The 26710-nt window shown below is 48.3% G+C and overlaps 1 protein-coding gene and 1 long non-coding RNA gene across 3 annotated transcripts in view; one reads left to right on the forward strand and one right to left on the reverse strand.

Annotated features, from left to right (window-relative positions):
- The first annotated feature begins 847 nt into the window (after nucleotides 1-847).
- Nucleotides 848-26710, forward strand: part of LOC119273497 — a 40934-nt gene continuing 15071 nt past the window's right edge. The window contains exon 1 of the long non-coding RNA XR_005134876.1: nucleotides 848-993. This is a non-coding gene — a long non-coding RNA (uncharacterized LOC119273497). The remainder of the gene's footprint in view (nucleotides 994-26710) is intronic.
- LOC119273496 lies at nucleotides 3472-6524 on the reverse strand. Of its 2 annotated transcripts, none has more exons than XM_037554641.1 (4): nucleotides 6332-6524; nucleotides 6096-6256; nucleotides 4886-4983; nucleotides 3472-4074 (listed from the first exon to the last, which is right to left on the reverse strand). In XM_037554641.1, exons 1-4 carry the CDS (start codon nucleotides 6355-6357, stop codon nucleotides 4042-4044), a joined length of 318 nt encoding a protein of 105 aa, XP_037410538.1. In that variant the 5' UTR covers nucleotides 6358-6524; the 3' UTR covers nucleotides 3472-4041. The 2 variants fall into 2 exon arrangements, with proteins under 2 accessions (XP_037410538.1, XP_037410539.1); XM_037554642.1 differs by having other exon boundaries at nucleotides 3472-4092.

Genomic DNA, 26710 nt, shown 5'->3' on the forward strand with positions numbered 1-26710 from the left:
TTTGAAAAGCGAAGGTACCACTTAAAGTCAAAATATTCATGTGGTATCTTCGTAGGGGAGTTGTGCTAACAAAAGAAAACCTCGCACGGCGCAACTGGTCGGGAAGTAAGAAGTGTTGTTTTGTACTCATGACAAGACAATTAAACACCTCTTTTTTCACTGTAAGTTTGCGCGTTCTACGTGGTCAGCCATCCAAATAGCGTCAAATTTGTATCCGCCCACAAGTGTTGCCAATATTTTTGGTCATTGGCTGGACGGTATTTCAAATGCATACAAAACGCTAATAAGGGTGGGAATATATGCCTTACTATGGTCGCTTTGGCTATGTAGAAATGATGTTGTTTTTAATGACAAAATTGTTTCTCCTTTGCAGGTTATTTTCGTTGTACGCACTCGCTTCGTACGTGGTGTACGCTACAACGAGCGGAGTACCAACCGTATTCAAGTCGGTGTGTACGCTGTTGGAGCAGGTGGCTACGGAGGTGTTTACCCAACATGGATGGCAGCATAATCTCTGGCTCGGTCCACCATCTCTTTCGACATAGGCATAGTGTCGGTCTATGGACTCTACTGTTGCCGAATTGTCGGTCTTTTATCTTTCTGTTAATCAGACTACTAGTGTTTGACTGTGTGCATCCTAGTTATGCAGAGGCCGGATGATACTCCTAATGCTTTGTATCACTTTGATGCTACATATTGAGATAATAAAAGCGCCCTTTATCGACAAAAGGAGGCGTGCTCCACATCTTTCTTCTCTTCCCCAAGCCAAAGGGAAGAATCCCTTTCTCCTCTCTTCTCCAGCCAGCCTACTCCCTCCTCCCTTCCTTCCCCACTCCTCCCCAGGCCTCCTTACCGCACCACGCCCTTCACCACCTTCATGGCTGCCCTTTGATTTAGGGCTTTGAGGAAGAAGGAAAGGAGACAAGAAGAGGGAGAACAAGAAAGCTTCCCCAACTTTTCCCTTCACCAAATCTTTGTGATTTGACCATAGAGGTGAGGTTTCCCATCATTTATGATCTCTCACCCTCTATTAGTGATGATTCTTGGAGTATAGGGTTATGACTAGAAACCTATGTGAAGGAATTGGGGGGGAAAGTTGTTCTTGCTGCTGTTTCTGGGCGTTCAGATCTGGAAACCAGCAATTTCGAGTTCCTATATGGCTCAATTAGGTGGGGGTCATCTGGAATGTTTTGTAGGTATTGTTCCCACGATCGTTTTGAGTGGTCATTCACTCAATTTGGTTCAGCCGTTTAGCCAGGGCGATAAAAACAAGTTGCTGCTCTGTTTCTGCAAAACAGCATTTCTATGGTTTTTGCCCATAGCTTTTCAGGATCTTCGAGGGCTGATAAATTGATGCTATACAATTGTATAGCTACCTGATACCTTTTAGTTCATATATCAATTTTATTTACTTACTCCCCATGAGTATTGGTCTTGCTATGGATTTTCAAAGGCGGCTACTCATTATTCCTGAATCTGAAAACAGTAGAGATGTTTTTGCTGGTTTTGACCCCCATAACCTCATAATCTGAGGTTGAATAGTTGGAGTTATTTGTAGATGAGTTCCCCATGAATCCATATCCATCTCGTTTGCATGTTTTAGAGCTTCCTAGCTTGAACTATGATTTTTTTCGCGAAGGGACAGCAAAGGGTTGCTTCCCAGGAATGCGATTAGGCGCGTTTTTGTGTGTGCTTTACATAGCTTGCTTTGATGCAATCTTTAAAACTTGTATGTATGTCTCTACAGCAGGTTGCAGCACCAATCCACCGGATATAGCCTCGCACCACCTCCCTCGCAACGGTTGAGGCGAGTACACCGGGCAACAAGACCTAGATTGCTCCCTTAATATTATGTTCATGTTCACGTTATTCCTTTACATTCATGCAATGGTGAACATACAACTCCCTAGTGTACATTTCAATACACCATACCACTGGTATGTGATAGGGATTGTTTTTTCTTGGTTCTTGATAACAAATCCATCATGAGTGAATCTTCCAAGTTCAAGGAGTGATCCTCGCTTCGCGAGTGTATGGTCCTTCGGGTCCGTCCTCATGTTATGGTCCTCTCACTTGGTGAGGGTTGAAAAGGAGTGAGGTGAGACATCGCCCCTCCTCAACTTGCCAGCAAAAGCTCAGAGCCTAGTCCTCGGTCTTATTTGGCTGCATCATTTCTTCATGTTTTCTCATGCCATTCCAAGCATGGAAGATTCGAGTATAGTATTTACTTGATCAAGCATGGTTCATATTCATGGTATTAGTTGCCATTTTATTACATGCTTTGTTGTGTACTCGCCGAGTCTTTGGACTCACCCCACTACCGGACTCGCGGCCTATGCCTACGGCCCAGGGCCGTCGGCATAGGTCCTCTACCGTCGGCATAGATCTATGCCTACGGCTGCCGTCAGCATAGGCTCGTCGGCGTAGATCACGTCAGTGTTGTCAGACCGTCGGCGTAGTATAGCCGGCCGGGCGTCAGTCGTCCGCATAGTTTAGCCGTCGACAGTGTTTTTCGCCTGACGGCAACGGACGTCGCCGTCAAAAGCGCCGACGATTCATGAGAAGCCACGTGGAAGAGGTAAGCCGACGGCTTGGTGGAAATCTATGCCGACGGCTTGGTGGAAATCTATGCCGACGGCTTGGTGGAAATCTATGCCGACGGCTAAGCCGTCGGCATACCTCTGGCATGTGGCATTCCCTGGTGCCTCCTGGTGGTAGGGCTATGCCTCTATGCCGACGGCTTTGCCGTAGTCATAGCCCTGCCGCCAAGAGGAACCGAGGGACGACACATGGCACAGCTATGCCTACGGCAAAGCCGTCGGCATATCGGCATAGATTTATGCCGACGGCTTTGCCGTAGGCATAGCCCTTCCACGTGGCGCGCCTCTGGTGTCACGACAGCCATCTATGCCTACAGCATTGCCGTCGGCATACTTGCTGACCAGAACCAAAAAAAAGATTAGCCAACAAGGCTAGCTATTTACAAATGCTTATACAGACATGATTCAACAGCCATGGATTTGCAAACACAGACCATAGTATATTTTTTATGTACATAACATTTCCGTTCTAAGAATCCACAACAACATTATAGGAGGCCGAGGGACGGTGGTGGGGGAGACAAGGCTGCAACGATGGAGGTGGCATACAGTCAGTATAACAAACCGAAGATCCTACACATGAGGATGAATATGTAATCTATACATTGAATTTACCAAAAGAAAATCGCCTAGAACAGGGGCATCAATCTAAAAAGGTAGAAAATTATTGCTTTTGCTCAAGATAACTTGTCATGTTGGTGCTTGAACCGAACAATAGTACTAATACATACAGTACAGAGATGCTCCAGTTTCGGTTGTATCTATCAAGCATCAGTTGTTCAAGGCAAGCTTCAAAGAGAAAAAGAGTGGTGCTGATTCATATGTATATATGTATATACAGAAGATGCAAGTGTCATCAAGTTGGCTTTAGTCAAAGTAAAAACAAATGGACACATACAAAACTGAACCAAGGGTGATGCTGATTCATGTGTATGTACAGATTGAGGTGCCATCCAGTTGGTTTCAGTCAAAGTTCAACCAAAAAAAATTGACACATACAAACTGAAGAAATGTGTGGTGCTGATTCATATGTATGTATGTACAGGAGATGCAAGTGCCACCAAGATAGATAGTTTCAGTCAAAAGTAAAAAACAATTGGACACATACAAACTGAAGCAAACCGTCATGCTTTTTCGTGTGTACATACAAAAGATGCAAGTGGTATCCAGAATTTGGATATAGGTAGTACGCTCATGTGATGAATTTTGTGAATCTATACTCTGCATCAACCAAAAGGATCACTCCCCTCACATGCAAATATAATTCAGTCCAATGGCTTTCTTCTCCCCTCGCATGCATAAGACGAGAGAAGACCGTCTAAACAGGCGGATCAGACCTTCACCTTGGGAGAGAGGCGAGTGCTACCTGTTGCCGTGTCGTCCTCGAGCTCGGGTGGTCCTCCTCCTCCTCCTCCTCGAGCAGGACAAGGTTGTTTCTCCCCTACACTCCAATGGCCATCTTCTCCAAGGACATCTACAAGGGAAGAACACGCTATTGACGCAAGTGTCACCAAGATAGTTTCAGTCAAAGTTAAAGCAAATGTAAATATGCAAACTGAACCAAACCGAGGTGCATATTCATATGTGTGTGTATGTAGAGATGCACGTGCAATCTGAATTTTGGGGAACCAAAGGATGGTTGTTGTCGTTGTTGTTGCTACTTTAGCAGCAACAACATCCTTGAAATCAAACGAGGAGCAAGTTGTTTTAGCAGCAGCGCATACTAGTAATTAGCTAGGACCATTATTATTGAACAACCATTCGAGGACGGTGGCAGACACATCAATCTTACATGGCTCTACTGGAGAAACAAAAGCATAGGATATGTGATGCTAGCAATCTTAGCACAAGAAGAAAAAAACACAGCCACTCCGATAGAATGGATGGATGCATCATGCACAATCATCGGTTCCATCATTGCAGCACTAGTTGAGCAACAAATCAAATATAACAGTAGTTCCATTCGTTCAGCCAACAAGTTATCAAAAGTTTACTTCCCACTACTAATTTTGCAACTTGTCATAATAAAGAAAACAAAGCTCGACATCACAGCAACAAAAGCGGTAGACTGGGAGCCTGGAACCATGCAAACCAAATCGCAGAGCATAAAAATAACAGTACTACGTGGAGCAATAAGACACTCAACGGACTAGGGCAACATTTGGAAGGAGACAAGCAAGTACTACAACAGCTAGCTGGGCTGAATTGAAGATTAACCAAAATCATATCAAGTATTTGTTGAGCATGATTATACACGGGAAGGGGAAGGGGTTCACGGCAGGGACCTTTAGGTCATGGCCTGGCTTGCATCTCTCCTCATGTGCATTGGTTTGCATCCAATCCTTGCAGTCCAATCCATGGACGTCCCTCCCTCCCTGCATCTCTAGAACAACACGACACTTAAATTTCATCAACTTCCATTGCTACTGATAAAAGAGGAGCAAGATGTATATGCTGCATAAATCATACATAGAGAAGCAAGCTCCTTGAAAACAGAGGAGGTCCATGCTGGTTGTTCTCATTCGCAACAGAAGAACTCAACAAAATGTGCAAGTGTATGCTATCTATGGATACACCAACTCTATCAGTACCTGGCACCCAAACTAAGAAAAAAATCATTCATATGCAGCAGCCTATACTCAACTTTGAGAGAGCGGACTGATTAACATTTTGTTTTGTTGGGTCGAATTTTTCACAAATATAGATAGAAGCACTCCAGAAGCTACATAATAAATCATAGAGGCTGGCCGAACTAATTGGCGCACTCAAACGATACAAGAGAGCGGCCCGATGGACAACTAAGCAAGCATACACAGCAAGTAAAACTACATCACCAATATTATGTAATTAACTGGAAGCTCTTGTTCATCATACCAGTACAAATATACTATCTATATCTATACTTTGATCATGCAGTCAATTGAAGTAAAAGCTGGCTCGGCCAGGAATCAAGCCTAGGATGTGAATTTGTCACAGGATTTGTCACAGGATCCAACTAGGCCATTGTACTTTACTTGTCAATTGGAGTAAACCGATTCTTCATGTACATTGTAAAGTAGTGCTAAAGTTCCCTTGAATGTGATTCCACGCGTACGTGCAGAATACATGTGAATATGTGTGTCCGAGTAGGACTGGAAGTAGACATGGCTAGGGGCTATATACTTATACACTGGTAAATTATGGAATTGATCGTAAGCATCAACAAAGAAAAAAAGAGGTTGTCACGAGCCTATGGCCAATAACAAATTAGAGGACAAACTAAAAAAGCTAACTAGAGATTTCCTCTCTGTGTGTGAGTACGTTGTGCTCTGGCCGGTGGGGGAATGATAAAAGAGCAACTACTGCTATGTATGTAGCTTGTCTATCATGATAGATCAAACTAGCTACCGTTGAAGGATATAGCCAGCTTCGTGTGGTGTAGTGCATCACATATTCCTCTACTTAGCAGCAGAAGTAGTGAGCAGAGGAAGGAGGCGGAGGAGATGGAGGTGTTACCTGCCGAGGTGGGTCGTCGTGGCCGTGCTTGAGCTCGGCAGCCCCCGCCTCCTCGAGCAGGACAGGGCCACCAGCTAGGTGCGCCCCTCGTCCTCCGCCTCCTTGAGTAGGAAGGACGATCCCTCGTGCCGTAGTCGCCGTCCAGACCGCACCAAGGTGACCTGCAGCAAGGGAATGAAAGGAGAAGGTGAGGTGGGGAGGGTGGATCCGGGCGAGGAAAGAGGGGAAGGACGTACCTGCGCCACGCCCGTAACGGATCCATCGAACTCTGGCCTCGCCGTCGCCGGATTTGGCTGATCCCGGCGATGTTAGGGGTGGCGGTCGAAACCCTAGCTAGCCACGGGGTCGGTGGAGGACGGGAGCGCCGATTCTGGACGGAGGGGAAGGTGGAGCGGACCTAGGGGAGCTCGGGGGCGTGCTGCGTGCCGCCGGAGCTCGCCGGAACCCGCGTGGGTGGTGGCGGCGGCGAAGGAGAGGGGTTCGTGGGGGAGAGAGGAGTCGCGAGAGACAGAGAGGTTTGTGCGGAGAGAGCGAGGTAGGGGTTGGGTGGGCTCTTTTTTCTTTTTCTTTTTTTTCTCCTTTTCTCTAGATGGATGGATGGATGGTTGTGGGGTGGACAGCTAGATGGACAGATGGATGGATATGCGCCACGTCATCGATCCGTGGCACAAACGTTTCCACCAATAGAAACCAAGCTCATACAATTGTGTTCTCCCTTTTGTTTTTCTTCTATTTTTTTCTAACCTCTTGGAACGACCGTCGACGATCCGTGACGGGAGAGGAGGGCGGCGAGGAGGAGATGGTGAGGTGAGGTGGGGAGGGAATGGATCGGGGAATGGTGCATCCGGTATGACGACAATGAGTCCGGATAGGGACCTACGGACAGTCGCACGGAACATCTCTTCGGCTTTCCCCGTCACCGTCGACGAAGACACGTGCGACGTCCCTCAGCATCGAGCGACGGCACCAAAGGAGGGGTAGGCGCCACCATCGGGGGCGAATGTACCTCGACGGCATGCCGGATCCAGCGGTTAAAATCGACCAAAAATCATACGATGTCGGAAATCCTCGGGACCTGGCACGGTGTCGTCATATGGCCCTTGTAGGGTGTGCTGAAAGTTTTAGCGTGTTTTGTAGAAGCCTGACCGGAAGTCGCTTGTAAACTGCACCATCTCCGAGGTACTATCTGGCTATCGAGAGAGAACGTGTCCAGTTTGTGAAGGAAGTGTGTTGCCCGTTGCTCCGGTGACCTCAAAACTTCTCGTGCTCTCAAAGGGGGCAACTGCATGACACGTGTCAGTACATGGCATTTTTCGGGCCCGCCTGCAATATTTGAGACATTTAATGCATCCGTAGGGTTTCAATTCGGGAATGGCAGATCTGCACGGCGGCCACCTGAAATGATGTCCAGAAGTGGTTTTTCAAATCATATATGGTGTCTTTGCGGTATGTGTAGGCCTAGTGCAACCCAAGAGGGGGCATGCCCCACCACCGAGAGGCGAATGTACCTCAGCGGCATGCCGGATCCAGCCGTTAAAATCGACCAAAAATCATACGGTGCCAGAAATCCTCAGGACCTGGCATGGTGTCATCATATGTCCCTTGTAGGGTGCGGTGAAAGTTTTAGCGTGTTTCGTAGAAGCTTGACTGGAGGTTGCATGTAAACTGCACTATCTCCGAGATAGTATCTGGCTATCGAGAGAGAACGTGTCCGGTTTTGTGAAGGAAGTGCGTTGCATGTTGCTCCGTTGACCTCGAAACTTCTCGTGCTCTTAAAGGGGGCCATTGCATGACATGTGCAAGTACATGGCATTTTTGGGCCCGCCTGCAATATTTGAGACATTTACTGCATCCATAGGGTTTCAACACGGGAAATTACAGATCTACACGGCGATCACCTGAAATGATGTCCAGAAGTGTTTTGTTAAATCACATATGATATCTTTGCGGTATGTGTAGGCCTAGTGCAACCAAAAGAGGGGCATGCCCACCACCATAGGGTGAATGTACCTCGGCAGCATGCCGGATCTAGCCGTTAAAATCCACGGGAAATCATGCGATGCCGGAAATCGTCGTGACCTGGCACGGTGTAGTCATATGGCCCTTGTAAAAGTTTGAGCATATTTCATAGAAGCCTGACAGGAGGCCGCTTGTAAACTACACCATCTCCAAGGTAGTATCTGGTTATCGAGAAAGAACGTGTTCGGTTTTGTGAAGGAAGTGTGTTGCCTGTTGCTCTGTTGGCTATTTCAACCCTCCATCACACTTGTATATATATGTTAAGACACAATGCAAATTTCGGTGGCATTGCTACCCCCGAAGGCCCCCGACCGGCCTTACCCTAGCACCTTGACCCGGAGATCTAGGCCTTTGACTTACACCGGACGGCCTTTGACCAACGGACTTTTCCACCTGATTGTGATAGGTCAGCCCATAGGAACATTTCAGAACAAGGTCTGGGCCCAACCCACCATCGGATCCCCCTCGTGTCGACCCGGCGCGGCTGTTTCCCCCGTCCAAGTGCTGGCGGCAGCGCCTTCCGTGAAGGGGGTCACACTCCGGAGCCGCATGACGGGTGTTTGCACCTGACAGCACACTTCCAGACATGTAAGAGGAGCCAACGGAAGATTTGGTGGCATGGCTAGCCCCCGAAGTCCCCTGGCCACACTCGTAGACACGTGAAGAACAATCCGTAGTAGGGGGGTTTTCACATACTCTTGCATCTTTAAAAAATATAAGAAATTGCCACACCTATTATATCACATGTGTCTGCACTGTGTAAAAATCTCATGAATTGGTCACACTCCGAGTCTTCATAACTATTTCATGCAACGCCAGAACGGCAGAGAGATTACTTCGATTTCATTGCCGTCGGTGAGGGGGGAGGACCTCACACCGGAGCCGCGTATTGCCTCTTTATACGTGCCACCACACCTTAAGACATGTATGAGGACCCGACGTGATGCTCTGGTGGCATTGCTACCCCCGGAAGGGTTTTTTCTCAAAATATACAAAAAAATCAAAACAAAATGGTGTTTTCTGTAAATTTGAAGCAAACATGATTTAAGTTAGTTCAAATTTGAAACATAGTATAGCAACATAATCCTTTCAAGATTCTGATAAAAAAACATATAAAATTTGTCAAAATTGATCCAAGTATCAATTACTTATGCTTTTAACAAAGTATAAGGACATATATGCAAAAGTACACAAGGTCACATTTCTAACATACTCAAAAATAAAAACAAACTGGATATTCATAATCTATGGAAAATTCTACCCCAAGTCGATGTATAATTTGTGTATGTTTAAGTTTAGATAAGTTAGATTTAAATTATTCAAATTTTAACTTTTAAAAAATAAAAATAATTTAAAATAAAAAACAGATGATATCTATGCCTACGGCCATGCCGTAGGCATAGTTCTCGGGGCTACCAGGAGGCGCCACGTGGTGGGGCTATGCCTACGGCCTTGCCGTAGGCATTGATGGATAACTATGCCTACGGCTTTGCCGTCGGCATAGCTCTGCCACGTGGCAGCTCCTAGTAAAAAACCCGATGATATTTATGCCGACGGCCGCCATCAGGGCCGTCGGCATAGATTTTACGGCGTCAGCCCGCCGCCTGTCCCCGAGCCACCAGGGCCACTGAGGGAGTCCTGGATTAGGGGGTGTCCGGATAGCCGGACTATACCTTCGGCCAGACTCCTGGACTATGAAGATACAAGATTGAAGACTTCGTCCCGTGTCCGGAAGGGACTTTCCTTGGCGTGGAAGGCAAGCTTGGCGATACGGATATGTAGATCTCCTACCCTTGTAACCGACTCTGTGTAACCCTAGCCCTCTCCGGTGTCTATATAAACCGGAGGGTTTTAGTCCGTAGGATGAACAACAATCATACCATAGGCTAGCTTCTATGGTTTAGCCTCTCTGATCTCGTGGTAGATCTACTCTTGTACTACCCATATCATCAATATTAATCGAGCAGGATGTAGGGTTTTACCTCCATCAAGAGGGCCCGAACCTGGGTAAAAACATCGTGTCCCTCGTCTCCTGTTACCATCCGCCTAGACGCACAGTTCGGGACCCCCTACTTGAGATCCGCCGGTTTTGACACCGACATTGGTGCTTTCATTGAGAGTTCCTCTGTGTCGTCACTTTTAGGCCCGATGGCTTCTCCAATCATCAACAGCGATGTGATCCAGGGTGAGACCTTTCTCCCCGGACAGATCTTCGTATTCGGCAGCTTTGCACTGCGAGCCAATTCGCTTGGTCATCTGGAGCAGATCGAAAACTACGCCCCTAGCCATCAGGTCAGATTTGGAAGTTTGAACTACACGGCCGACATCCGTGGAGACTTGATCTTCGACGGATTCGAGCCACAGCCGAGTGCGCCGCACTGTCACGATGGGCACGATCTAGCTCTGCTGCCGAACAGTGCACTAGAGGCCGCACCCGCATCAGCTCCGACCCTTAATTCGGAGCCAACTGCGCCAACCAAGGATGGGTGGTTGGACACCGCCTCGGGGGCTGCAATCTCTACGGCGATCAAACCGAACACCAGCCCTATTCTCTGCGAAGCCCGTGACTCCAAGGAACCGGACTCCTCTCCAGACTCCGAGCCCTCCGCGCCCCTACCGATCGAACCCGATTGGGCGCCGATCATGGAGTTCACTGCCACGGACATCTTTCAGCACTCGCCCTTCGGCGATATTCTGAATTCACTAAAGTCTCTCTCTTTATCAGGAGAGCCCTGGCCGGACTATGGTCAGCAAGGTTGGGATGCGGATGATGAAGAAATTCAAAGCCCACCCACCACCCACTTCGTGGCCACTGTCGATGATTTAACGGACATGCTCGACTTCGACTCCGAAGACATCGACGACATGGACGCCGATGCAGGAGACGATCAAGAACCAGCGCCTATAGGGCACTGGAAAGCCACCTCGTCGTATGATATATACATGGTGGACACCCCAAAAGAAGGCAATGGCGATGGAACAGCGGAGGATGACCCCTCCAAGAAGCAGCCTAAGCGCCGGCGTCAGCGGCGCCGCTCTAAATCCCGCCAAAGCAAAAACGGTGATTCCGGCACGGGAGATAATAACACCCCGGACAGTGCCAAAGACAACCACCTCCAGCAAGATTCAGCACAGGAGGATGGAGAAGCCAGCCCTCATGAGAGAGCGGCAGACAGAGAGGTCGAGGACGATAATTATATGCCTCCCTCCGAAGACGAGGCAAGCCTCGACGACGACGAATTTGTCATGCTGGAGGATCCCGTCGAACAAGAGCGTTTCAAACGCAGGCTTATGGCCACGGCGAACAGCCTCAAGAAAAAACAGCAACAGCTTAGAGCTGATCAAGATTTGCTAGCCGACAGATGGACTGAAGTCCTCGCGGCCGAAGAGTATGAACTCGAACGCCCCTCCAAAAGCTACCCAAAGCGCGGGTTGCTACCCCAATTAGAGGAGGAAGCACCTAAACCTACATCACCAGCGCATGATGCGGCCGACCGGCCACCCTGTGGCTACGACAGAGAGGCCTCTCGGCCCTCCACTCAAGCCGCACCCTGGCGCCGCTCAAAAAATACCAAGGCACGGGAAAACACGCCAGACCTACGAGATATATTGGAGGACAAGGCAAGGCAAACAAGATCGATCTACGGATCGCATGGGCGCCCCACGGCACGAGACGGTAACCGTCCCTTTGGATATAGTAAATCCGGCCGGGCCGAACACAGTAGACAAAGCTCGCTTGAGCTGCGTCGTGATGTAGCCCAATACAGAGGCGCCACACACCCACTATGCTTCACAGATGAAGTAATGGATCATCAAATCCCGGAGGGTTTCAAACCCATGAACATCGAATCATCCGATGGCACAACAGATCCTGTGGTATGGATCGAGGACTATCTCCTTCATATCCACATGGCCCGAGGTGATGACCTACACGCCATCAAATACCTCCCACTCAAGCTTAAAGGACCAGCTCGGCATTGACTTAACAGCTTGCCAGCAGAATCAATTGGTTGTTGGGAGGACCTGGAAGCCGCATTCCTCGACAATTTCCAGGGCACTTATGTGCGACCACCAGACGCCGATGTCCTAAGCCACATAATTCAGCAGCCAGAGGAATCGGCCAGACAATTCTGGACACGGTTCCTAACAAGAAAAATCAAATTGTTGGCTGTCCGGACGCAGAGGCCCTAGCAGCCTTCAAGCATAACATCCGCGACGAGTGGCTTGCACGGCACCTAGGACAGGAAAAGCCGAAATCCATGGCAGCCCTCACGACACTTATGACCCGCTTTTGCGCAGGAGAAGACAGCTGGCTAGCTCACAGCAATAACATGACCAAAAGCCCTGGTAATTCGGATACCAAGGACAGCAGTGGCAGGTCGTGTCGCAACAAGCAAAAGCGCCGCATTAACAACGACAATGCTGAGGATACGACAGTTAATGCCGAATTGAAAGGCTCTAAACCCGGTCAGCGGAAAAAGCCATTCAAAAGAAATACTCCGGGCCCGTCCAGTTTGGACCTAATACTAGACCGCTCATGCCAGATACATGGCACCCCCGAAAAACTAGCCAATCACACCAACAGGGATTGTTGGGTGTTCAAGCAGGCAGGCAAGTTAAATGCCGAAAGCAGAGACAAGGGGCTGCATAGCGATGACGAGGAGGAGCCCCGGCCGCCGAACAACAATGGACAGAAAGGTTTTCCCCCACAAGTGCGGATGGTGAACATGATATACGCAATCCACGTCCCCAAGAGGGAGCGGAAGCGTGCGCTAAGGGACGTATACGCAATGGAGCCAGTCGCCCCAAAGTTCAACCCATGGTCTTCCCGCCCGATCACTTTTGATCGAAGGGACCACCCCACTAGCACCCGTCATGGCGGGTTCGCCGCATTGGTTCTAGACCCAATTATTGACGGATTTCACCTCACTAGAGTCCTTATGGACGGCGGCAGCAGCCTGAACCTGCTTTACCAGGATACAATGCGGAAAATGGGCATCGATCCCTCGAGGATTAAACCCACTAAAAATGACCTTTAAAGGCGTCATACCAGGTGTAGAGGCCAACTGTACAGGCTCAGTTACACTTGAAGTGGTCTTCAGATCTCCGGATAATTTCCGAAGCGAGGAGTTAATCTTCGACATAGTCCCGTTCTGCAGTGGCTATCACGCACTGCTCGGGCGAACCGCATTTGCCAAGTTCAATGTGGTGCCGCACTACGCATACCTCAAGCTCAAGATGCCAGGCCCTCGAGGAGTCATCACAGTCAAATGGAAACACCGAACGCTCTCTTCGAACGGAGGAGCATACGGCGGCTATCGTAGCAGAAGTACAAAGCAGCCTCTCAAGGCAATTCTCCAGTCCGGCCATTAAACGTCTGGACACCGTCAAGCGCGCCCGGAGTAACCTACAACAAGACCGCCTGGCACGTTCCGAGCAAGCGTAGCAATGCGGCCCCAACCCAGCCCTCGCGAACTTGCGAAACCAGTGTTGCGCGTACATAACTACGCTCTGGAAATACCATGGGCACAGGGGGAGGGGCACCATCACGGCATGCCCAAAACGCGGCTTAAACCGCACTAGGGGCTTCCGATTTCTTAAATTTCTCTCATTTTCAGGACTCCATTCTTCGGAAGGCTTGTCCGGCAGTACAATTACCGCACAAACGATACAACCAGGGAAGCAGAAAGCTACACCGCACTACAGAACTCTAAGGTGGTCTCTATAACGAGCAGTATACTTGTTTCACATACCATTCCGCAGCTCGCCCTGGAAAGGACATGTTAAATAGTCCCATATTTTGCTTATTGCACTATTTGTATCGTTCTGCTTCGATTGCAGCCTTTTTAAATAAACAATGCATAGCTTCCGTCTATTATTGCATTACTCTTTTTTACGAATATATGTTCATTAATGTCATGTTGCACCCGTACACTTTGGTACGGCCAATACGCCAGGGGCTTAAGTACCCCACAATACGGTGTGAGAAGTCCGAACCCTTTCACAAGTGCGGCACCCCGAACTTATAGCATTATATGCATCGGCTCCGAATCATGTCTTGGGTCAATAGTTGGGTTTGCCCGGCTCCTATGTTTTGGTACCTTACGTTCCGTTATATCGGCTAAGGTAGCACTAGGAGAACTACTGCGATTGTGCCCCAGTTGAGCTGGGCTAAGCACCTCAGTAGAAAAAGGTAAAACTGACCGTCATGATGAGGAGAGAGCTGGTCGCTGTTCGAGAGGTTTTCGAGTCCCTAAAGACTTATGCCGCTTAGAGCGAGGAGTCGGCTTTGTCCGGCCTAGGCGTGGATAGCGCCCCGAACTCGGTCTTCCGAACACTAGGGGCTTCGCCAAAATTTAAAATTATAGAAATCTATGGCTAAGTGAGAGTGTTCAAGCATTATAGTCCGATTGCCTTGTTCATTGTGTTGAGTGCCTCCCTCGAAGGACCCAAAAATGGGAAAAAGAGCGCTCATGTTTATCCCAAACACCCCAGCACTCGTGGCATGGGGGCAGAAGCCGACGACTCGCCATCTCTCAAATTTGATAAACGGTCGCACAGAAGGTAATATTTTAAATTCAAAAAGCATTGCTTAGCGCACATGAACAAGTTTTCAACGCACAGGACAAAACGAGCGAGTTTACTCAAAAATTACATCCCTGGAACATTCATCTGCCATAAGGCGGGCACCCTTCAGAACACCCTCATAATACATCTCGGGCTTGCGATGCTCCTTGCCCGGCGATGGCCCGTCCTTCACAAGCTTCTCAGCATCCAGCTTGCCCCAGTGCACCTTCGCACGGGCAAGCGCCCTACGGGCACCCTCGATGCATACGAAGCGCTTGATGACTTCGAGCCTTGGACAGGCCTCCACCAGCCGCCTCACCAGCCCGAAGTAGCTCCCAGGCATGGCCTCTCCAGGCCACAGCCAGACTATGAGCCCCTTCATGGCCTGTTCGGCCACCTTATGGAGCTCGACCAGCTACTTCAGCTAGTCGCTTAAGGGCACCGAGTGTTCGGCCTCAGCATACTGAGACCAGAACACCTTCTCCGTCGAACTTCCCTCCCTGGCTCGGTGTTGGAAATATGCCCTAGAGGCAATAATAAATTAGTTATTATTATATTTCCTTGTTCATGATAATTGTTTATTATCCATGCTATAATTGTATTGATAGGAAACTCAGATACATGTGTGGATACATAGACAACACCATGTCCCTAGTAAGCCTCTAGTTGACTAGCTCGTTGATCAATAGATGGTTACGGTTTCCTGACCATGGACATTGGATGTCATTGATAACGGGATCACATCATTAGGAGAATGATGTGATGGACAAGACCCAATCCTAAGCCTAGCACAAAGATCGTGTAGTTCGTATGCTAAAGCTTTTCTAATGTCAAGTATCATTTCCTTAGACCATGAGATTGTGCAACTCCCGGATACCGTAGGAATACTTTGGGTGTGCCAAACGTCACAACGTAACTGGGTGGCTATAAAGGTACACTACGGGTATCTCCGAAAGTGTTTGTTGGGTTGGCACGAATCGAGACTGGGATTTGTCACTCCGTGTAAGCGGAGAGGTATCTCTGGGCCCACTCGGTAGGACATCATCATAATGTGCACAATGTGATCAAGGAGTTGATCACGGGATGATGTGTTACGGAACGAGTAAAAGAGACTTGCCGGTAACGAGATTGAACAAGGTATCGGGATACCGACGATCGAATCTCGGGCAAGTACAATACCGCTAGACAAAGGGAATTGCATACGGGATTGATTAAGTCCTTGACATCGTGGTTCATCCGATGAGATCATCGTGGAACATGTGGGAGCCAACATGGGTATCCAGATCCCGCTGTTGGTTATTGACCGGAGAACGTCTCGGTCATGTCTGCATGTCTCCCGAACCCGTAGGGTCTACACACTTAAGGTTCGATGACGCTAGGGTTATAAAGGAAGTTTGTATGTGGTTACCGAATGTTGTTCGGAGTCCCTGATGAGATCCCGGACGTCACGAGGAGTTCCCGAATGGTCCGGAGGTAAAGATTTATATATAGGAAATCCTGTTTCGGCCATCGGGACAAGTTTCGGGGTCATCGGTATTGTACCGGGACCACCGGAAGGGTCCCGGGGGTCCACCGGGTGGGGCCACCTGCCCCGAGGGGCCACATGGGCTGTGGGAGGTGCGCCTTGGCCTACATGGGCCAAGGGCACCAGCCCCAAGAGGCCCATGCGCCTAGGGTTTTAAGGAGGGAAGAGTCCCACAAGGGGAAGGCACCTCCTAGGTGCCTTGGGGGGGAGGGAAACCTCCTCTTGGCCGCCTCCCCTTTCCCATCTAGGGCTGCCGCCCCCCTAGGGGTGGGAACCCTAGAGGGGGCGCACCCTCCTCCCTCTCCCCTATATATAGTGAGGCATAGGGGCTGCTCATAACACGCGATTTGATCTCTCTCATTAGTGCAGCCCTCCCTCTCTATCTCCTCTCCCGTGGTGCTTGGCGAAGCCCTCCAGGATTGCCACGCTCCTCCATCACCACCACGCCGTTGTGCTGCTGCTGGATGGAGTCTTCCTCAACCTCTCCCTCTCTCCTTGCTGGATCAAGGCATGGGAGACATCGTCGGGCTGTACGTGTGTTGAACGCGGAGGTGCCGTCCGTTCGACACTAGGATCTCCGGTGATTTGGATCACGACGAGTACGACTCCATCAACCCCGTTCTCTTGAACGCTTCCGCTTAGCAATCTACAAGGGTATGTAGATGCACTCTCCTTCCCCTCGTTGCTGGTCTCTCCATAGATAGATCTTGGTGACACGTAGGAAAATTTTGAATTTCTGCTACGTTCCCCAACAGTGGCATCATGAGCTAGGTCTATTGCATAGATTCTATGCACGAGTAGAACACAAAGTAGTTGTGGGCGTTGATTTTGTCAATTTACTTGCCGTTACTAGTCTTATCTTGATTCGGCGGCATCGTGGGATGAAGCGGCCCGGACCAACCTTACACGTACTCTTACATGAGACCGGTTCCACCGACAAACATGCACTAGTTGCATAAGGTGGCTGGCGGGTGTCTGTCTCTCCCACTTTAGTCGGATCGGATTCGATGAACTGGGTCCTTATGAAGGGTAAATAGCAATTGGCATATCACGTTGTGGTCTTTGCGTAGGTAAGAAACGTTCTTGCTAGAAACCTATAGCAGCCACGTAAAACATGCAAACAACAATTAGAGGACGTCTAACTTGTTTTTGCAGGGTATGCTATGTGATGTGATATGGCCAAAGGATGTGATGAATAATATATGTGATGTATGAGATGATCATGTTCTTGTAATAGGAATCACGACTTGCATGTCGATGAGTATGACAACCGGCAGGAGCCATAGGAGTTGTCTTTATTTATTTATGACCTGCGTGTCAACATAAACGTCATGTGATTACTTTACTTTATTGCTAAAGCGTTAGCCATAGTAGTAGAAGTAATAGATGACGAGACAACTTCAAGAAGACACGATGATGGAGATCATGATGATGGAGATCATGGTGTCGTGCCGGTGACAAGATGATCATGGAGCCCCAAGATGGAGATCAAAGGAGCTATATGATATTGGCCATATCATGTCACTATTATTTGATTGCATGTGATGTTTATCATGTTTATACATCTTATTTGCTTAGAACGACAGTAGTAAATAAGATGATCCCTCATTAAAATTTCAAGAAAGTGTTCTCCCCTAACTGTGCACCGTTGCTAAAGTTCGTCGTTTCGAAGCACCACGTGATGATCGGGTGTGATAGATCCTTACGTTCACATACAACGGGTGTAAGACAGTTTTACACATGCAAAACACTTAGGGTTAACTTGACGAGCCTAGTATGTACAGACATGGCCTCGGAACACAAGAGACCGAAAGGTCGAGCATGAGTCATATGGTAGATACGATCAACATGAAGATGTTCACCGATGATGACTAGTCCGTCTCACGTGATGATCGGACACGGCCTAGTTGACTCGGATCATGTAATCACTTAGATGACTAGAGGGATGTCTATCTGAGTGGGAGTTCATAAGATGAACTTAATTATCCTGAACATAGTCAAAAGGTCTTCGCAAATTATGTCGTAGCTCGCGCTTCAGTTCTACTATTTAGATATGTTCCTAGAGAAAATTTAGTTGAAAGTTGATAGTAGCAATTATGCGGACTAGGTCCGTAAACTGAGGATTGTCCTCATTACTCAATAGAAGGCTTATGTCCTTAATGCACCGCTCAGTGTGCTGAACCTCGAACGTCGTCTGTGGATGTTGCGAACATCTGACATACACATTTTGATAACTACATGATAGTTCGGTTAAACGGTTTATAGTTGAGGCACCAAAGACGGTTTTGAAACGTCACGAAACATATGAGATGTTTCGAGGGCTGAAATTGGAATTTCAGGCTCGTGCCCACGTCAAGAGGTATAAGACCTCCGACGATTTTCTTAGCCTGCAGACTAAGGGAGAAAAGCTCAATTGTTGAGCTTGTGCTCAGATTGTCTGAGTACAACAATCGCTTGAATCAAGTGAGAGTTGATCTTCCAGATGAAATAGTGATAGTTCTCCGAAGTCATTACCACCAAGCTGCTAGAGCTTCGTGATGAACTATAATATATCAGGGACATATATGATGATCCTTGAGTTATTCGCGATGTTTGACACCACAAAAGTAGAAATCAAGAAGGAGCATCAATTGTTGATGGTTGGTGAAACCACTAGTTTCAAGAAGGGCAAGGGCACGAAGGGATACTTCATGAAACGGCAATTCAGCTGCTGCTCTAGTGAAGAAACCCAAGGTTGAACCCAAACCCGAGACTAAGTGCTTTTGTAATAAGGGGAACAGCCACTGGAGCAGAATTACCCTAGATACTTGGTAGATGAGAAGGCTGGCAAGGTCGATAGAAGTATATTGGATATACGTTGTGCTGATGTGTACTTTACTAGTACTCCTAGTAGCACCAGGGTATTAGATACTGGTTCGGTTGCTAAGTGTTAGTGACTCGAAATAAAAGCTACGGAATAAACGGAGACTAGCTAAAGGTGAGCTAACGATATGTGTTGGAAGTGTTTCCAATGTTGATATGATCAAGCATCGCACACTCCCTCTACCATCGAGATTGGTGTTAAACCTAAATAATTGTTATTTGGTGTTTGCGTTGAGCATAGACGTGATTGGATTATGTCTATCGCAATACGGTTATTCATTTAAAGAGAATAATGGTTACTCTGTTTATTTGAATAATACCTTCAATGGTCTTGCACCTAAAATGAATAGTTTATTGAATCTCGATCGTAGTGATACATATGTTCATGCCAAAAGATATAAGATAATAATAGTACCACCTACTTGTGGCACTGCCACGTAAGTCATATTGGTATAAAACGCATGAAGAAGCTCCATGTTGATGGATCTTTGGACTCACTCATTTTTGAAAAGTTTGAGACATGCGGACCATGTCTATTGGTGTATATGCATGAAGAAACTCCATGCAAATGGATCATTTGGACTCACTTGATTTTGAATCACTTGAGATATGCAAATCTTACCACATGGGCACGATGACTGAAAGCCTCGTTTTTCAGTAAAATGGAACTAGAAAGCAACTTGTTGGAAGTAATACATTTTGATATTGCAGTCCAATGAGTGCTGAGGCATGTAGTGGATATTGTTATGTTCTTACTTCACAAATGATTTGAGTAGATGTTGAGTATATTTACTTGATGAATCACGAGTCTGAATGATTGAAAGGTTCAAGTAATTTCGGGGTGAAGTTGAAAGATCGTCGTGACAAGAGGATAAAGTATCTATGATATGATCATAGAGAAGAATATCTGAATTACGAGTTTGGCACAGAATTAAGACATTGTGGAAATTGTTTCACAACTGATACAGCCTGGAACACCATAGTGTGATGGTGTGTCCGAACATCATAACTGCACCCTATTGGATATGATGCATACCATGATGTCTCTTATCGAATTACCACGATAGTTTATGGGTTAGGCATTAGAGACAACCACATTCACTTTAAATAGGGCACCACGTAATTCCGATGAGATGACACCGTATGAACTATGGTTTAGAGAAACATAAGCTGTCATTTCTTAAAAGTTTGGGGCTATGATGCTTATGTGGAAAAGTTTCAGGCTGATAAGCTCAAACCCAAAGCGGATAAATGCATCTTCATAGGACACCCAAAACAATTGGGTATACCTCCTATCTTTGATCCGAAAGCAATAGGGATTGTTTCTAGAATCAGGTCCTTTCTCGAGGAAAAGTTTCTCTCGAAAGAATTGAGTGGGAGGATAGTGGAGACTTGATGAGGTTATTGAACCGTCACTACAACTGGTGTGTAGCAGGGCACAAGAAGTTGTTCCTGTGGCACCTACACCAATTGAAGTGGAAGCTTATGATAGTGATCATGAAACTTCAGATCAAGTCACTACCAAACCTCGTGGGATGACAAGGATGCGTACTACTTCAGAGTGGTACGTGATCCTGTCTTGGAAGTCATGTTGCTAGACAACAATGAACCTACGAGTTATGGAGAAACGATGGTGGGCCCGGATTCCGATAAATGGCTCGAGGCCATAAAATCCGAGAGAGGATCCATGTATGAAAACAAAGTGTAGAGTTTGGGAGAACTACTTGATGGTCGTAAGGCTGTTAGGTACATATGGATTTTAAAAGGAAGACGGACAATGATGGTAGGTTACATCATTAAGAAAGCTCGACTTGTCGTTAAGATGTTTTCTGACAAGTTCAAGGAGTTGACTATGATGAGACTTTCTCACCCATAGCGATGTTAAGAGTCTGTTGGAATTATATTAGTGATTACTGCATTATTTATGAAATCTTGCAGATAGGATGTCAAAACATTGTTTCCTCGACGCTTTTCTTGAGGAAAGGTTGTATGTGATACAACCGGAAGGTTTTGTCAATCCTGAAAGATGCTAATAAGTATGCAAAGCTCCAGCAATCCTTCTAAGGACTGGAGTAAGCATCTCGGAGTTGGAATGTATGCTTTGATGAGATGATCAAAGATTTTGGGTTTATACAAAGTTTATGAGAAACTTGTATTTCCAAAGAAGTGAGTGGGAGCACTATAGATTTTCTGATGAGTATATGTTATGGATCAGAAATGATGTAGAATTTCTGGAAAGCATATAGGGTTATTTGGAAAGTGTTTTTCAATGGAAAGCCTGAATTAAGCTACTTGAACATTGAGCATCAAGATCTATAAGGATAGATCAAAACGCTTAATGGTAGTTTCAAATGAGCACATACCTTGACATGATCTTGAAGGTGTTCAAGATGGATCGGTCAAAGAAGGAGTTCTTGCCTGAGTTGTAAGGTATGAAGTTAAGACTTAAAGCTCGACCACGGCAGAATAGAGAGAAAGGACGAAGGTCGTCCCCTATGCTTAAGACATAGGCTCTACAGTATGCTATGCTATGTACCGCAATTGAAATGTGCCTTGCCATGAGTTAGTCAAGGGGTACAAGAGTGATCCAAGAATGGATCGCAGGGCAGCGGTCAAAGTTATCCTTAGTAACTAGTGGACTAAGGAATTTTCTCGATTATGGAGGTGGTAAAAGAGTTCGTCGTAAAGGGTTACGCCGATGCGAACTTTGACACTAATCCAGATTATTCTGAGTAGTAAACTGGATTCATATAGTAGAACAGTTATTTGGAATAGCTCCAAATAGAGCGTGGTAGCTGCATCTAGGAGATGACATAGAGATTTGTAAAGCACACACGGATCTGAAAGGTTCAAACCCGTTGACTAAAACCTCTCTCACAAGCAACATGATCAAACCCAGAACTCATTGAGTGTTAATCACATAGTGATGTGAACTAGATTATTGACTCTAGTAAACTCTTTGGATGTTGGTCACATGGCGATGTGACCTGTGAGTGTTAATCACATGGCGATGTGAACTAGATTATTGACTCTAGTGCAAGTGGGAGACTGTTGGAAATATGCCCTAGAGGCAATAATAAATTAGTTATTATTATATTTCCTTGTTCATGATAATCGTTTATTATCCATGCTATAATTGTATTGATAGGAAACTCAGATACATGTGTGGATACATAGACAACACCCTGTCCCTAGTAAGCCTCTAGTTGACTAGCTCGTTGATCAGTAGATGGTTACGGTTTCCTGACCATGGACATTGGATGTCATTGATAACGGGATCACATCATTAGGAGAATGATGTGATGGACAAGACCCAATCCTAAGCCTAGCACAAAGATCGTGTAGTTCGTATGCTAAAGCTTTTCTAATGTCAAGTATCATTTCCTTAGACCATGAGATTGTGCAACTCCCGGATACCGTAGGAATACTTTGGGTGTGCCAAATGTCACAACGTAACTGGGTGGCTATAAAGGTACACTACGGGTATCTCCGAAAGTGTCTGTTGGGTTGGCACGAATCGAGACTGGGATTTGTCACTCCGTGTAAGCAGAGAGGTATCTCCGGGCCCACTCGGTAGGACATCATCATAATGTGCACAATGTGATCAAGGAGTTGATCACGGGATGATGCGTTACGGAACGAGTAAAAGAGACTTGCCGGTAACGAGATTGAACAAGGTATCGGGATACCGACGATCGAATCTCGGGCAAGTACAATACCGCTAGACAAAGGGAATTGCATACGGGATTGTTTAAGTCCTTGACATCGTGGTTCATCCGATGAGATCATCGTGGAACATGTGGGAGCCAACATGGGTGTCCAGATCCCGCTGTTGGTTATTGACCGGAGAACGTCTCGGTCATGTCTGCATGTCTCCCGAACCCGCAGGGTCTACACACTTAAGGTTCGATGACGCTAGGGTTATAAAGGAAGTTTGTATGTGGTTACCGAATGTTGTTCGGAGTCCCGGATGAGATCCCGGACGTCACGAGGAGTTCCGGAATGGTCCGGAGGTAAAGATTTATATATAGGAAATCCCATTTCGGCCATCGGGACAAGTTTCGGGGTCATCGGCATTGTACCGGGACCACCGGAAGGGTCCCTGGGGTCCACCGGGTGGGGCCACCTGCCCCGAGGGGGCACATGGGCTGTGGGAGGTGCGCCTTGGCCTACATGGGCCAAGGGCACCAGCCCCAAGAGGCCCATGTGCCTAGGGTTTTAAGGAGGGATGAGTCCCACAAGGGGAAGGCACCTCCTAGGTGCCTTGGGGGGAGGGAAACCTCCTCTTGGCCGCCTCCCCTTTCCCATCTAGGGCTGCCGCCCCCCTAGGGGTGGGAACCCTAGAGGGGGCGCACCCTCCTCCCTCTCCCCTATATATAGTGAGGCATAGGGGCTGCTCATAACACGCGATTTGATCTCTCTCATTGGTGCAACCCTCCCTCTATATCTCCTCTCCCGTGGTGCTTGGCGAAGCCCTGCAGGATTGCCACGCTCCTCCATCACCACCACGCTGTTGTGCTGCTGCTGGACGGAGTCTTCCTCAACCTCTCCCTCTCTCCTTGCTGGATCAAGGCATGGGAGACATCGTCGGGCTGTACGTGTGTTGAACGCGGAGGTGCCGTCCGTTCGACACTAGGATCTCCGGTGATTTGGATCACGACGAGTATGACTCCATCAACCCCGTTCTCTTGAACGCTTCCGCTTAGCGATCTACAAGGGTATGTAGATGCACTCTCCTTCCCCTCGTTGCTGGTCTCTCCATAGATAGATCTTGGTGACACGTAGGAAAATTTTGAATTTCTGCTACGTTCCCCAACACTCGGTAGAAGGCGGCAGCATCCGACACGCTATGGGGCAAGTCTGTGAATGCTCCTGGAGAGCTCCGGATTCGGGTAAATAACAAGTAATTCACTTTTACGTGCTTGCTTTGCATAAAGAATGCCTTACCCGCCGCTATCTTTTTTATTGCCTCAACCTCCTGGAGGGCCTTCTAGGCTTCGGCCTTGGCAGACTTGGCATCTTCAATGGCCGCCGCGAGCTCAGATTCTCGTGTCTTCGAGTCAAGCTCCAAACTCTCATGTTTTTTCATGAGAGCCTGGAGCTCTTGCCGCACCTCGCCAACCTGCATCTCATGCTTCTCCCGCTCGGTGCGCTCCGTGGCCGCCCTCTTCTCGGCCTCGGCCAGCGCTTGCTTAAGGGTCGCCACCTCAGTTGTGGCCCCTACAATAGCCACGTTAATCCTGTCACTTTTTGCAATTGCACCTTTCACATATTTAAATAAGGTATTTCTTACCTTCCTTCTCCTCGAGCTGCCGCTTGGCTAGGCCAAGCTCTTGCTCGGACCGCTCGTGGTTCTGCTTCAGCGTGCCCACCTCCGCAGTCAGTGCGGCGGATGCTAGCAGCGAAGCCTGCATACGCATATTGACTTACTTTTGTTAGACTCCTGCGAACGGTATTAGATCCTCTATTCGGCTTTTCTTTCCGAATGCCAAACAGAGCATCAGGGGCTACTGTCTATGCGGTAATATTTTTACATATCTTTTACTTACCTCAAAGCTTGTTAGAAGGTTGGCACAGGCTTCAGTCAGTCCGCTCTTGGCGGACTGAACCTTCTGGATCACCGCACTCATAATAGTGTGATGCTCCTCGTCGATGGAGGCGCCGTCAAGCACCTCCAGCAAATTGTCCGGTGCCTCCGGTTGGACGGAGGTCACCGGCTCGGTAGGTTTGCCCCTCTTGGAAGGAGGCCGCCTGCCGGAGTTCGGAACCGTTGAAGGTTCTGGCGCAGTGTCCGGCTCAAGGCCGGACTTGGAGCCCTTGGGGGTTCTATCCCCTTTACGCCTGGAGTCCGGGAGGTCGCCTTGCGGCGCCTCCAGAACCACCTCCTCCTGGCTTGGAACCTGTTGGGACAGCACCTCGGCGTCGTCCGTAGGGTGGGGGAGGTAGCGGGCGGAAGTGAATTCATGTCCGACGAATCCAGGGAGCCGCTCGACGACTCGTCGAGCCCGGCCTTGGGCGAACTGCATAGTCATATTCGGCGTAAGGAGGAGCTGTGCAAGAAAGGAACACTATGAATTGCTCTGGTGTCCGAATACTTATGATCTCGCCAGGGGCTTGGCCCTGTGCGGCCACTCCTCTTCGCCGTCGTCGGCGTTGGCAGAGTAGTCCAGAGAAAGGGTCTTCCCCTTCTTGGACCCTTCGGCCTCCCCAGTTGGGGCGGCCTTCCTTTTCTTTCCTCCCCCACTGGAGGGGGAGAGGTCTCTTCTTCCTCATCCTCGTCCTCATGGGAGGAGTGCGTCTTGGGGTCGTCGGATGATGAATCCGACGCCTCCTGGCATCGGGCACTCTTTCGAGTCCCTGTGGCCTTTTTCTTGGCCTTCTTCTCCGGCACCACATAAGGTGCCAGAACCAGCAGCTTCGCCAAGCGAGCGTCCGCTGGGCCTTCGGGCAAAGGAGCTGGACAGATGATCTGTTCGGACGTCTCCTGCCAATCCTGTCAAAGGTAAGGGAGCTTAGATCCCGCATGGACTCAAACTATGAAAAACTAATGCCCTGTAAAAGGTAAAAACAGCTTACTGCATGAGCGTGACGCTGCGTGATGAATCCGCGATCCTCGGTAGCGGATGCGAGGGCCTCGGCGCCCTTGAAAAGCACCTTCCAGGCATCTTTGTACATCATGTCGAAGAGCCTGCTTAGAGTTCGGTGCTGCGCCGGGTCAAACTGCCACAGGTTGAAAGCCCGTTGTTGACACGGGAGGATCCGACGGATGAGCATAACCTGGACTATATTGACAAGTTTGAGCTTCTTGTCCACCAGGGTTTGGACGCATGTTTGGAGTCCGGTCAGCTCTCCTTTTTTACCCCATGATAAGTCCGTCTCTTTCCAGGAGGTGAGCCGCGTAGGGGGTCTGGATCGGAACTCGGGGGCTACGACCCATTCAGGGCCGCGTGGCTCGATGATGTAAAACCACCCCGATTGCCACCCCTTTAGGGTCTCCACGAAGGAGCCCTCGAGCCATAAGACGTTGGGCATCTTTCCCACCATGGCGCCTCCGCACTCCGCCTGGGTGCCGCGCACCACCTTCGGCTTGACATTGAAAGTCTTGAGCCATAGGCCAAAATGGGGGCAGATGTGGAGGAAAGCCTCGCATACGATGATAAACGCCGAGATGTTGAGGACAAAGTTCGGGGCCAGATCGTGGAAATCCAGGCCATAGTAGAACATGATCCCCCGTACAAACGGGTGGAGAGGGAAGCCCAGTCTGCGGAGGAAATGGGGAAGGAACACCACCCTTTCATGGGGCCCAGGGGTGGGGATGAGCTACCCCTCTTCGGGAAGCCGGTGCGCAATGTCGCTAGACAAGTATCTGGCCTTCCTCAGTTTTTTGATGAGTCCTTCCGTGATGGAGGAGACCATCCACTTGCCTCCCGCTCCGGACATGGATGAAGGAGGTTGAGGTGGGGTGTGTGGACTTGGGCGCTGGAGCTCGACTGCGCGGAAATGGATAGGCAAAGGAGGAAGAAGGCGTGGATGAAAAGGTGGATCCTTATCCCCTTATATGGGCGGATGCGACTATGCGTCCCCACCAGCCTGGTAAAACTCGCTTATCTCCCAAGCGCCATAATCAATGGCGCGGTTGCAT

This window comes from Triticum dicoccoides, chromosome 3A (genome assembly GCF_002162155.2).
Source record: "Triticum dicoccoides isolate Atlit2015 ecotype Zavitan chromosome 3A, WEW_v2.0, whole genome shotgun sequence".
NCBI classification, from domain to species: Eukaryota; Viridiplantae; Streptophyta; class Magnoliopsida; order Poales; family Poaceae; genus Triticum; species Triticum dicoccoides.

Excerpts from the sequence above, each read along its gene's own strand:
- LOC119273496 (XM_037554641.1), bottom strand. The coding sequence starts at position 6,357 with ATGGATCCGTTACGGGCGTGGCGCAG. Across the intron at positions 4,984-6,095 it reads ACGACGACCCACCTCGGCAG|AGATGCAGGGAGGGAGGGAC; the intron begins GTAACACCTCCA and ends GTGTTGTTCTAG. Across the intron at positions 4,075-4,885 it reads AGCCAGGCCATGACCTAAAG|ATGTCCTTGGAGAAGATGGC; the intron begins GTCCCTGCCGTG and ends CTTCCCTTGTAG.